At 50.2% G+C, this 13,407-nt stretch overlaps 4 protein-coding genes across 4 annotated transcripts; 2 read left to right on the forward strand and 2 right to left on the reverse strand.

The window, feature by feature from the left end:
* The first annotated feature begins 109 nt into the window (after positions 1–109).
* STEHIDRAFT_143740 (spindle pole body protein) lies at positions 110–2,312 on the forward strand. The gene is made up of 8 exons (XM_007298743.1): positions 110–354; positions 425–607; positions 663–1,161; positions 1,223–1,330; positions 1,394–1,539; positions 1,605–1,755; positions 1,819–2,045; positions 2,108–2,312. Exons 1-8 carry the CDS (start codon positions 151–153, stop codon positions 2,135–2,137), a joined length of 1,548 nt encoding a protein of 515 aa, XP_007298805.1. The 5' UTR covers positions 110–150; the 3' UTR covers positions 2,138–2,312.
* A 966-nt stretch (positions 2,313–3,278) lies between these two features.
* On the reverse strand, positions 3,279–3,669 carry STEHIDRAFT_127186 (uncharacterized protein; the record flags this gene model as incomplete). Its single annotated transcript, XM_007298744.1, has 4 exons — positions 3,279–3,373; positions 3,425–3,517; positions 3,576–3,596; positions 3,651–3,669. The coding sequence occupies 4 exons, from the start codon at positions 3,667–3,669 to the stop codon at positions 3,279–3,281; spliced, it is 228 nt and encodes a 75-aa protein (XP_007298806.1).
* A 2,498-nt stretch (positions 3,670–6,167) lies between these two features.
* STEHIDRAFT_151686 (uncharacterized protein) lies at positions 6,168–6,596 on the reverse strand (the record flags this gene model as incomplete). The annotated part of the gene is made up of 4 exons (XM_007298745.1): positions 6,168–6,268; positions 6,342–6,434; positions 6,496–6,525; positions 6,584–6,596. 4 exons carry the CDS (start codon positions 6,594–6,596, stop codon positions 6,168–6,170), a joined length of 237 nt encoding a protein of 78 aa, XP_007298807.1.
* Positions 6,597–10,868: 4,272 nt separating this feature from the next.
* STEHIDRAFT_89303 (G-protein beta subunit) lies at positions 10,869–12,869 on the forward strand. Its single transcript, XM_007298219.1, has 6 exons — positions 10,869–10,964; positions 11,038–11,190; positions 11,252–11,732; positions 11,808–11,939; positions 12,003–12,315; positions 12,374–12,869. Exons 2-6 carry the CDS (start codon positions 11,082–11,084, stop codon positions 12,383–12,385), a joined length of 1,047 nt encoding a protein of 348 aa, XP_007298281.1. The 5' UTR covers positions 10,869–10,964; positions 11,038–11,081; the 3' UTR covers positions 12,386–12,869.
* The last annotated feature ends 538 nt before the right edge of the window (positions 12,870–13,407 follow it).

Genomic DNA, 13,407 nt, shown 5'->3' on the forward strand with positions numbered 1-13,407 from the left:
TGTGGCGCGCCAATCGCAGACCGGCTTTTCCAAGCTAATGATTACGTAAACTCTAATGGAGACTACGATAAACTCAAGGGTACTGTTCATTCCACTTCCAGGGCCACTTGTAACTTACTACCACTTGCATCGTCACCGCATAAGACCAAAATGGCACAGACACGAGCATCCGCATCTGAAGACAACGAAACGGAACGACCCTCAAAACGAGCCAAAGTCGAACCAGAAGCAGATTTGACTGAAGGAAATGCGGTCGACGCGTCCCTCGAGGAGCGCGAGGAGTCGCCATTCTCGGATGACAACGTAGAGGATACCACGAAGGCTGCACAGGGCTCTGATTTATATCTTGACACGGTACGCCTGCACATATTTTCTTCTTAGCAATCGACTTGTACGATATTGCTCTGCTCTTGTGTTCATGTAGATCAACCGTGCTATCCTTGACTTCGACTTCGAGAAAGTATGCTCAGTATGCTCGTCGAATATCAATATCTATGGCTGCCTCGTTTGTGGAAAGTACTTTCAGGGTAGGGGTCGCAACTCGTACGCATACGCACACTCCATTCATGATGATCACCACGTTTTCATTAACCTTGAAACCACCAAGGTGCGGCCCTTCATAACTCGCCTTCGACACAAGTTGTAACTTCTCTTGCCACTAGGTTTACGTCCTACCGGATGGGTATCTTGTCTCAGACCCTTCGCTAGAGGATATATCATTCGTTCTCTCACCAACATTTACCCCTGCCACGGTTTCGACCCTTTCGAGCCCTCAGCATCTCTCCAAACCTTCCTACGACCTCACTTCAAAGCCCTATTTCCCCGGTTATATCGGACTGAACGATATCAAGAGGAACGACTACATGAACGTCATTATCCACTCTCTTCTCCATGTAGCACCTCTTCGTGATCACCTTTTGCTGTCACGCTTTGATGGGAAGCAATCCGAATTCCTGAAGCGATTTGCCAGTTTATCCAAAAAGGTCTGGAATCCACGACTCTTCAAGAGCCAAGTCAGTCCGCATGAATTCTTACAGGAAGTTGGGAGATCAAGTGGTGGTAAATTTCGGTTGGAGACGCAAGGGGACCCTGTGGAGTTTCTGGGCTGGATGCTGAACCACCTACACAAAGACATGGGCGGGACGAAGAAAAAGAACTCCAGTGGGTGTATTCTATCATGTGGAGATGAAAGAGCCAGCGCTGATGGGCGGCCGCGTCGTAGGCATTATCTTCTCGTCCTTTCAAGGTGAAGTCCGAATGGAGACCCAGCAAGTAGTTGTCCGGCCTGATGCGGCAACTGGTGCTCGCCCTCACTTCGACATTGACCGAGGTCAGTGGCCATCAGTGTGGCGTTGGGTAAAGGGCTCATAAAACCCCATCTGTTCCACTGCAGAGATCAAAACGGCGGCATCACCTTTCCTATTCCTTGCAGTAGATTTACCTCCACCGCCGTTGTTCCAAGATGCGGTCGAAAAGAACATCATCCCGCAAGTAGGAATTCATACCGTACTGGCCAAGTATGACGGTGTCACCACACAGGTGAGAGCCCTACGCACGTTTGAAACATACGTTGCGGTGCTGATATTATCGTGGGGTTGGAACAGGAATCTCGAGGTCAACTGAGACGGTTCAAGTGCCAGCGGCTGCCTCCCTATATTGTTCTTCATTACAAGCGTTTCACAAAGAACAACTTCGTGGAAGAAAAGAACCCAACCATCGTCAACTTCCCACTGCGCGGAGTAGATTTCAGCCCGTGTGAGTACCACTATTTCGAGTGACCCTCTCTGCGGCTTACAAACAATGTTTGGCATGTGTCAGATGTTGATGGATCATCGTCGTCTCCATCAACACTCTACGACTTGGTCGCCAATGTCACCCACGAGTCTGTTGCGGGCACGGCCAGAGACAAAGAAAATACCGTTTGGAAAGTCCAGCTGAGGGCCGGGTCCGGAGGAGGCGACAATGAGAAATGGTTTCAGATCCAGGACCTCATTGTTGAAGAAATCCGCAAGGAGATGATTTTCCTTGGAGAAACGGTCTTGCAGGTATGTCCGACCGTATGTGGCCTATGTCAGTCTGCAATTCTGACGTTGGTTTTACTCCTCAGTTCTGGGAACGTCGTACGGAGCAGAAGTAGGAAGTATGTAGTATCTAGTCATGTAAATGGAGGCTTGACTCGAATGAACGGCGGCCGCTATGTTAATCTTTCGGCAGTGTAGCACATATTCACCGATTCGGGAATTCGTACAGAAGGGCGCTGTTGCCGTCCCTAATACGCTGCTCTATGATTATCTACTGAGGCTGCATCAGCCATGCGGTATACACAGTTGCCCCTACCGCCGATAGCTTCCTTCACAGTAAAGCTTTCTGACTGTTAGGGATCTTCGGCCTTGGAGCCTGCGTCGGATTTTACGGCTTTCCCCTCCATATCCTGTACTTGTTCGTGTGAGTTCGGGTTAGTCGAAGGGGTATTAGCAGGCACAACACTCCTGCCATTGCCATTAGGCGGTACATTGGAATTTGAAGAACTATCGATGGTGAGCCACTATTGGTTCAGTAACAGGGAAAGGAGACCTCGAAGTGATGGGAGAACAATGCACTAACCCTGCACGTGCATTCGCCTCTTCAACCAAAGCCGGTCTGAATGTATAAATGCTAGTCACAACACCTGGTTCATGGAAGGATGTTGAGCTTCGTAAAGGAGTAATACGGCCTAACTGGCAATATTCTTACCAAGGGCTCCAGCTACTACATAGGGCATTACACGACTTCGAGACATCACTTGCGCTTGAACGTGTGGAAGGTCCCGATGCGGGTGTTGTAGTTGGAATCGAACGATATGGCACGGTTCGGTCTCTTGGAAGTCACGGTTTCCTCACTCGGCGACCACCGCCACCCTCGGCGCTTTTGGCCAATTTGCAATTTCGTCTCTGATCTTTCTTGACTTACGGTTTTTGTCCTCCGACCACGCCACAGCGCCATATCACCGTTCCTTTGCTGATTTGCCGCTCATGTATGATTGATCCACAGCATGAACAGACAGAGGCTCAATTCGGATGCGTTAACGTGATAGACCAACAGCAAACAAGTCGTCTCCACGAGAAGTTGATGAAAGATACATGGTTATACAGGAAATCAAGGTGATGATGTGGCCAAGGGCTGCTAGTAGATACAGTATTACAAGAAGGTGATGGTGGAGGACGTGCGCGATGATACAGAATCTACTGTGTCAGAAACGTTGACTGGGCTCGTGAGCCTCGGAAGCTGCAGGCGACCTCTCAGATACCCATATTCTGACAGAGTTGACGGGCTGCCTCGTTCTTCGCGTCTTCCTTGCGAGCGGCCGATGCTTTTCCCATGGTAGTTCCATCGACTAGAGCGAACATTGAGAAACGTCACCCGAGGCATTTGCGGCAGAACGCACCTGTGTATGCGATAGTCCACCGATAAGGCGCCCATGATCCATGATCTTGCTCGAAGTAGCCGAGACGTTCCATCTCGCCTCTACCTTGAAAGTCTACAGAGCATTCGATGAGCTGAGCAGGGAAGAATGTGAAAGTTGAGCATAAACTGACAGTTGTTCATCCTGACGGTCGCTGTATCACCCGTCAGTACATGCAGCCCAGTATGGATAAACCGAATCGACGTACGTCTTTGTTCTCCAGACATATTAGATTTGTTGCGATGAGGTGTTGGAGCGAATGTGAAGTTGGGATGTGAGTTGGTTCAAACACCAGCATTCATCTGACCGATTTTATACGGAAGACAACAGTGGCGGTGGATGAGACTAGACTGCGGTCTGTATGGTGAAAGCTCTGACATCCACCTTTACGTCTTGACACTTGACGATACCTAGCGCAACTCATCGGGCCAGTACCGTGAAATGATGGTGAGGTGCAGAAGAATGGAGCCATAGGCTTACGCGTTGAGATTTTAGAGCCATGGGAGAACCGCAAGCATAAGTCCATGTTAAGCTAGGATTCGCGAGACCTTTCACGGAGTACGCCACACGGAAAACGGCGCTCAGGCGGTCAGACCAGTCCTTGAAAGCCGACTCGCCATTCGGCAAACAAATGTCTCGTCATTCCTGCTGTTTGAGGCCACGGAATACCTACAACTTGAAGACAAATCAATGCAGATAGTGCATCCTTGCGTTTCAGTGCTCAAGATGGGAAGAGAGAGCTGGCGCACCGCGTAGAGCACTGTCAGGACAGGGGCACTCGCTGCAAGCGCCACGCTGTGTTCAAAGCGTTGCACTGACCCGAAGCAATTATTGGTTCAGCCCTGATGGACCGACCCACGCGACAGCGGATCAATAAAGGTAGCTCGTATTCAGCAATGAGAATGACCATTTGATAAAGCCTGATTACACTCAGTGCGAGATCAGTTTCTGGAAAAGATGATGCCATCTGAGACAGAATGTGCAGCATCAGCTCATCTGAGGTACCACGGAGGCTGCACGGCCTTGGTTATAATTGTCGGACATAAACCACGAAAACAGAAGAACTCGTAGGCAGGAGACTTCACTTGTTAGGAAATGTCGATCAAGAAGACATCGGTGAGATGACTGAAATTCGGAAGAGGAAAAATCCTACGTCGTTGATGGCCTTAACAGAGACGATGCGGTGGGAACCCAACGGCGCAGGCACCGAAAGGAGTTCACAACGTTGTTTAGCAAGGAGATATGTTCCTTAGCGAATGATAGCCTTCCGAATTGGTGAACAAAGGATGACGGCTAGATAAAGCCTTGAACCGTCTCTATCTGGATCGTGCTAAGCGCCTGCTTACCTGGATTTGCGCCTTATATTGAGGTCTTTGTTACAAAATTAGCACTGTTCGATGTGCGGCGGAGATCGCTAGATCCTTGGACACAATCTAGTAAGTTCGATGGTCAAAATATTCCGAGGATGAAAACGGTATGATAGAACTTGCTATTCAAGATCGAGAAGAGCTGCGGCAGCTTGGCACGAGATGGAAAACGAGTACCGGTCCGTTTCGCCCAAGTCATGATACACTGACTGAACAACCTAGTAGATGATTACCGGCGGCCATGACCCTTGACACTTCATACGCCATTGTCGGAGTCACACCTGCACCATGAGCATCGGTCTGGTCCATCCGATCTTCGCGACGCCACTGGGATTCGGAGATGTCGCTGATTGCCTATAAAGAAGACGGTCACACAGACCATGTTATAGAATGAGTAGCTCAGAGATCCACCCACAAGGCACTGAGAAATGATAGCACAGAATGGCAGAAGACACCGCCTACTTTGGATAGTATCGGTACCCTTGCACATAGCCAATGCATCATCCTCGTTAGGCGACACCTTTACCCGCTGAGGCCATTATCAGAGCCTCAAATGTGTCTCGGGCTGTCGCAGAGCAAGAAGAACTCGTGTTTGATGGCGCCCACACTGGTGACAGGGTGTCGCTCGTTTACGACGTGTTCAAGACTCTAAATGCTGTGCACGGCGCGCTGGCATGAATATGATCACGAAGGACCCGGAACAGGGCACATCAACGGGTCTTTGTGGCGTATGTAAGTACTTGGCGGCCAAACAAACAAAGCCAAATGACGCGGGGATCAACTGGGTGGCGTAAACGCCCGCCACAATTTGTTGGCCACAATACTTATCTCGGTCGTGACACGGAAGGTTGTAACCGCACCGTGTTAATGCCCCAAGGGAAAATACATCGGGGTTATCGCGTTATCGTTTGGTGTAGCGGTTGCCCCATATTTTATGAAACTCTTTCGCCGCCCCAATATCTGAATCCCGAAAGGCACGACTCACACAATGTTAAATAATCGTGATCATGATACTTGGAAATGAAGTGGCAGCATTCATAAGTTACATAGCAATCTCCACAGCGGTAACGCCCAAGGAGAAACGATAAAGTTAGAGATACGGGAGACAAGGCACTGACTACGGACGTGGAGGCGTGAGACAAGAAGGAAGCCCATTCAGTCCATAAGAAAAAGACCGTACGTCACGGAGGCCGATGCGATGCGATGCGATAGATACGAATGCAAACTCAAGTCGAGTGGTCGGGAGATAATACTAATTTTATGCGCAAGTTCGAATGAGCCGACGGATCAGGATGCAAGAGAAGGCTGACGTGCTTCAAGCGTCAGGACGTACCGTCGAACAAGGGACAAGGTCCGAATTAACCCCTCTGCCTCAGAATTTCTAGGGCCTGTTTGGAGGCGGAACCTTTCGCCTCATGCTTGTGGGCTCCGTGTCCGGTGCTGATGAGTTCGCCGTCGACTATATCGAGCGAAGTATAGGATGCCAGGTGGGTCGATGAAATACATGGGGCAGGACCAGAATGATCACGTACATTTACATTGTACTGTCCAAGTGGGGGCGTGGGCGGGCCCCGTCATCAGCTCTATCCAGCTCAATAAGTGGCCCTCATTGCGGCTTTGTAGATCTAGGACAGACGGCGTTGTAAGAGCTTTAAAAACAAAGCACGCGTGTTGGCTGCCGCTCACAGTTGTTCAACTGATTGGTGAAGATGGTGGCTAGAATATAGAAAGGGTCAGCAGTAGGATGCAGGAGAACTGCACGAATGAGACTGACGGTGCGGGTCCATGTCGAATAGTCGGGTTCTTGGCAGGTCGGACAAAGGCCATTGTCGGCTTTATACTGAAGAAATGCTGCCAAACGGTCTGGCGGGCACGAACATTTGGCACAGTCCATGCTGAAGCATCGTGAACGATGGAGAGCGACCTCATGGTGTAATTTCACAGACGAACATTGGTGCATTGGAGAGTCGATGGCACGGCACCAGGATAGAATAACACCTATGGCGTCTTCGAAAGCAAAGCTCTACGAGAAGCCGTGAATATGAATGTCTGGACAAGGCAACCGCGGGCCAAAAAAAACGTCATGGTCTGACTCGGTGGGATTCTCATTGGAGGTTGGACAGAGACCAATTGTTTGCAGCGACGTATAGCGAGGTGCCAGGCGGAATTGAGGGGCGAGGAGCAGTGATCGGAGTCGGCAAATGGTTGGCACGGGGTGAAGAGACGTGTCATAGAGCAGGACGCTTTGTCCACTGCAGCTGCACAGAACAAAGAGAATAATGGGGTCAGAAGCATATTTTGGTACTCTGCCCACCTCCAACGAGAATACTTACAGGCATCATCATAGAGGGCAAAGAAGGCGACTACGTCAGCGTCGAGTTTAGCGGGTCAGATTGATTCAACGTGAGTTAGGCAGCAGGGATTCATAAAAACCACACACGTGGATTAGGTGGGCAAAGAGAACCATCTTCCATCCCGATGAACCTCCCAGAGAGTGAGTGAAGATCCGCATCACGGAAGCAACAGCCCTCGTGCTTGGGCTGCTCGAAGACGCCCGTTCGCTAGGCAAGAAGAGAGATCTCGGCTTGACCATGAACATGCCCTCCTCACTCACGGCGCAGAACCATTGCATGGTTTTCAACGGCCCAGGCATGGATCATTTCAAACCCAGCTATGAGTCTGAGGGCGAAACTGTTCGATGCGAAATATGGACGTCTTTGATCCATGCCACAACCCCTAAGCATCGATCGAAATCCGGACTGCACGACATCTTCTACTTCCTAACCGTGCAATTTCGGGTTAAATAAAAGCCTAGGCGATCCTTTCAGAAATGATTGCCCTTGGAAGGTCACCAAAGCGAAAGTTATGATCTCGTCGTTTTGCACACCTAGACACCACACCGATAGACCTCGGAGATTGTGGCTCTTCTGTCTGCATTTGAAATTATGAAACGTTCGGAAAGTAATCGAACAGTACCCATGAATGCTCAGCCTACCGGTCGTACCAGCTACGATTGTGATCTTGACTGCGATGGATACCGAGAAAAAAGATGAGTGGTCTGAGGGAGAAATTGAGGCGCGCGAGAGTTTGGTATGCGCTAGCATTCGCAGATCGGCAACTCAAGTAATAGCCCAAAGCGCCTGCAAGCTGCGACAAGGCCATGAAATTCAACGAATAAAATCTACGAGCAGCGACCAACCTCGGCGATCCGCGCTGTGATGATCGTGATTAAGAACCCTCTTTCGGCCCAACCAACCAGGCCTTCTCCTTAAGGCATCACACGCATAGAACGAGACGAGAAACGAAGTGAGCAGAGGGACTAAACGCTGGTGAACTGTAGTCTGCGCCGCAGGGCCGTGGTGGCGTAGGACAAAGGGGTATCGGAGCCGGATGCTTGGACGGTGAACTACAAAGCGCTAATTTCAAATATACCACGTTGTGTTCGCACGGCTGCCAGTGGGGACTGCACTCTGCACTTGTGAAGAGAAATACAGAAGCATATAGGGATTTCGTCAAGGTTATAAGTATGCTTACCGGTAGCGCCTGGCTCTACCTCTTCAAACCAACTTTCCACGGTGGTGTTAAGGGGGTGGCAAATTTGTGGCGCACTGTTGTGAATACTCATTACAGTACTTACTGTTTACATTTTTTGTGATTGTTCTGACTACGCAAGGAACACGGTGGGTGACTTCACGTAGCACGTCGAAGATGTTGATTCAGGTTTAAATCTTTCACCCTTTTTGACCAATGGGAATGGTCCAATCTAATCTGCCGAGAGGTCTACTATAAACATTATTTATTCAACTCCGCGGGAAGTCACCCAGTTGTAAGGCACGTCATCAATGACTCTATTTGTGCAGAAAGTTTCAAGCCGGTGACACAAACAGGCGCTCGACTTAGGCGCTTGAAAGTAATATCACGAGCGCTCTTGTTCTCAGCCACTATTTCGAACTTCAGGCTTAAGCGCCCACCAATCACAACCTTATGTCAAACTTACATACGCCACCTGAGACAGAGGCACCTACAAAACCAGCAGCAGTAGGAAGCAGAGGATGTCGAAGTAGAATGCTCACCGCACTTTTTTCCAGTAGGTATTGCATCCACTGAAGACAGTTCAAGCGGTGAAAACATTCCACAACCGTGACGGCAGCGACAACAACTGCAGCAGTCTGAAACGCCACACCGAGATTCGAGAGCGTAACATATGCATCATCGCCATGGTGCAACGAGGCTCGGTATAAGTACACTGGCAAAATGCCGGGGCCGAATGAGTTGGTTGAACACTGATATCAGCGGTGGCTCCGGGTCGGGTCGAACGAGGACGGTGTGCAGATGATGATGCGTGATGAATAGATCAATCATATGTTGTAAAATCGAGGAAGAGCGCGGATGACTCTGGCCAAGAGATGCATTGGAGAGAAAACACATTATTCAAGAAACACGCCCGGATCCTATGTACTATATTACAGTGTAGTATCGTGACGTCTAACGTGAATGCATTGTCCGTGTAGCGTGGGGACTACTATGATTGTATGAGAGAAAGAAAAGGCATCAACCTGGAAACTGAATGAGCAAATAGCCATACGCAAGGATGTCGAATACGTATCAAGACGAGGTGACACTTACTCAAGCGACGCCCCACTGAATGAGAGCTTTCCAGGAAGCTATCTGCTTGGCTCCGCCTCTGTAGGTAGTGGAACCGGTTGCGATGTGCTCTCCGTTGTCTGAAAGATGGAAGAGTCCTGTTAGTTATACAGCTCGTTAAGACGAGTAGAATTTCATACAGTAGAGATAAGCGTGATGAGTAACCTGGTGCGCGGCACCATCTTGTCCGAAACCCCATTGTAAGAGATGTGTGCTACCTCTCGCCTGAAGGTAGTTGTTGAGGTCTCGGACATAGTCGCGGCTGGGATCTGAGGAAGGAGAGTCAGCTTGAGACTACTGTGGCTAAAATTTAGAGTATATGACTAACTGAACGTATTCGTATTCATTGATTGTGAGTGAAGGTATAAGGGTTTGTGATGTGGGAATATGAGGTAGTGGGTGTTGGAGGAGCAACAAGATGTCTTGACTTATATACCTTGAACGATACTTGGGTCGGAGACTTCGTCTGAGCGGCAACAAGTGAGGCAATTGTCCACATAACTATACGAGCATTCCGACTGATAGAAAACATAGCGAATAACAACCAAGGCTAAGCTCCGGATGCATCGTCTTCATCGCAGGGCCGAGGCGAAGCTAATGTCAGAATGACTCTACCCTATTACACCCAGGTCCTACAGCTCTTTCGTTCGTAAGATTGCTTTCCGATGTTCCGTCGTCGCAGATCGTTTGGTAGATATCTCTGAGAGTGCCAAAACAAGCCAGTTGAAAATCGCGAAGAAGGAGACCACGCGAGGTGTATTGCCGCTAAGTACGAGAGTCCACGGCATGGATACACGGAGAATGGAGCGAAAAGATGCTCAGCTATGACTCCGGTGGCTGAAAAATATACATGACCACACGATGGGTGCTTGATGTATTGTGTGTCGGCCCCTATGCGAGATTTCAGACCGAGATACCAAGGTGGCGAAGCCCGAGATGACGTTTACCGGATGTGACACCAGAAAAGGAGGATGGTCAAGCAGCTTTTTAGTAGGCGCTTCGCTAAGGCGCCGCAGGTGAGCTGTAGGGGCGCTGCACAAAAAATACGACCAGTGTTCCGCCATGAATGCACGAACGCCGGTTCTGAGCTCACTTGACCGCAGGATTTCCTAGGTCGTAGCCAGAAACATAGAAGATACCGCTAGATGTTCTATTTGTGGGCTGAGCAAACATGGATGATCGGAGCAGAACTATGACAGTCCCCGGATGTATTAATGGGACGCAACAGAGGACATAGCGGCTACTGTCTCGGCGGTCGAGGATGCGGATGTGGCAGCGATGTGGCTGAAAATATTGGTTTTTGGAGGGCGGGGACGACTGGAAGGTGGAGCACGTGGTGGCGGGCTTTGAAGCGCGGCAGACGCCGGGGGAGGGAGCGAGCAATCAGAGGCTGAGTGTGCCTTCGCGTTGTCCATCGTTCTTCTCCCCATTCGCTTCCCACACCGCTCCTCTCGTTCCCACCAGCCGTCCTCCCACCGAGCAAGCCTTTCTTTTCTCCGTATCATCTTGCCGTGAGTATATTTCCCTTCTTCCTGGCCCTCATGTTCCCCCTAGGCTCATCATCGACCGACCGCGGACATCCAGTTTCCCAATCACACTCTCGTTCCCCACAAGCACACTCGAAAACAATGTCTGGCCAGGGCGATATCCAAGAGAGGATTGCGGCCGCTCGTCGTGAAGCAGACAGCCTCAAAGAAAGGATTAGGGCCAAGCGCGAGTCGTCGGCCGATACCAGTCGTCAGTACCTCCTCTTTTTCGTGCACCAACGCATCCTCATATCTCCCCTATCGCTCTTAAGTTCGTGCCATGGCGGCCGAGGTCGACGCTCTTCCTCGTATTGTTATGCGACCCCGGCGCGCGCTCCGTGGTCATCTCGCAAAGATTTACGCCATGCACTGGGCAACCGATAAACGCCATCTCGTCTCCGCGTCTCAGGACGGAAAGCTCATCGTCTGGGATGCCTACACCACCAACAAAGTCCACGCCATCCCTCTTCGTTCCAGTTGGGTCATGACCTGTGCTTATTCGCCGTCTGGAAATTTCGTCGCTTGCGGTGGCCTCGACAACATCTGCTCAATCTATAACCTTCACAGCAAGGAGGGCAACGGCATGAAGGGAGCCCGCGAACTTAGTGCCCACTCAGGTTACCTCTCTTGCTGCCGCTTCATCAATGACCGACAAATCGTCACAAGTTCCGGTGACATGACGTGCATGTTGTGGGATATTGAGGCCGGTGTTCGTGTAGTCGAATTCAGCGACCACACTGGAGATGTGATGAGGTTCGCTGCTCGCTTACATTTTCTTAAGTCTACGCTTCTCTAAGCGCTCATCACGTAACCTTATACTATTTCTAGCTTGTCGCTCGGACCCAACCAAAACGTCTTCGTTTCTGGTGCTTGCGACGCTACTGCCAAGCTCTGGGATATTCGTAGTGGCAAGGCCACCCAGACCTTCACTGGTCATGAGTCGGACATCAACGCCGTACAGTGAGTGGATAGGAGTCGTTTAGGCCGGCTGAGGCACGATACTTACATAATCACACTGTGTAGATTCTTCCCTAACGGTGATGCATTCGCCACTGGCTCGGACGACGCTTCCTGCCGGTTGTTTGACATTCGTGCCGACCGCGAGTTGAACACTTACACGCACGATAACATCCTGTGCGGTATTACATCTGTCGCTTTCTCCATCTCTGGCCGCATCCTTTTCGGCGGTTACGATGACTGGACTTGCAATGTCTGGGACACATTGAAGGGAGAGCGCGTTGGTGTGTTGACTGGACACGAAAACCGAGTGAGCTGCTTGGGTGTCAGCACAGACGGCATGGCACTTTGTACGGGATCTTGGGATAGCACTCTTAAGGTCAGTCTCTTACTTATTCGGGCCAGATCTTTGTCTGACAAGTATCATTTCTGCCTAGGTCTGGGCTTGAGACAGCATCAGATCCCCGTATATTCCATACCCTTTTCTGGATACGCGTTACCTTTTTTTTGAGGCCTCTTGTTTATTGTATCTCGCCTCTTTTCCCGCGCCCTTGTATATCCTTCCTCTTCGCGTCCCACCCGTGCACCGTTTCTCTATTTTGATGGAACGGACGCCTTTGAGTCAGTCGTTACAGAACTTCTCCCTACCGGTTATGTTACCTCTCATGTGCAGGTTGTTCTACCTCTTGTGCTCGTCTTTCTCTCGTCGCGTTCCCGCTCTCTGCTCCGTTTCTCGTCTCTAGGTCTCATGTTCTCCACATCGTTATATATTTACCGTTTAAACGTCATCGCGCTTTCCCTCGACACTGCTACTTCTGGTATGCGATATATTCCCCTTCTTGTGGTCAACACTTCAGTTTTATCCCGGATGGTTCATTTCCTTCTCTTCGTCTCCTTCGTCAGTATATACAGCGAATAAACATCGTATTTCGGACAAACGTTTGAGTGTGCCACCCTATTGCACTATGCCGATGTGGCCCACGAGATGAGGACCGCCACAGTGCCACGCGTCCGGTGTTGGTCAACCGTCAACGTACAGCAGAACGCGGTCATACACGTAGAGCCGTGTCCTCCAAGTCCTCTCCTTGTCTCGCCCTCTCGCATAAAGTACCTCTTTGCATACCATCATAATCATTTTTGTATAGGAATATCCATGTCGGACGATGACCGTGCCGCGAAGAGTGCAAGGGCGAAGGCTCTGGTGAGTGTTCAATGTTGTGCTGTGTGGCCACCGAGTTCGCTAATACCTTCGTCCCGTCTCTTAGCTTAACAAACGGCGAGCAAAGAAAGGTGGGGCGGCCCCTGCTGCTGGTGTGATCTCTCCCACACCGAGTTCTCCTTTGTCTCGTGCGTATTCTCCAGCACCAGAGTCAGAGGCACCTGCGGCGGAGGATGAGAAGAACGACCGCGACTTGGCTGATATGTATGTGTCCTTCATTCTTCGGTGTTACGCATTTGCTTCGGTCATGCT

The sequence above is a fragment of the Stereum hirsutum genome, assembly GCF_000264905.1.
Source record: "Stereum hirsutum FP-91666 SS1 unplaced genomic scaffold STEHIscaffold_1, whole genome shotgun sequence".
In the NCBI taxonomy this organism is placed as follows: Eukaryota; Fungi; Basidiomycota; class Agaricomycetes; order Russulales; family Stereaceae; genus Stereum; species Stereum hirsutum.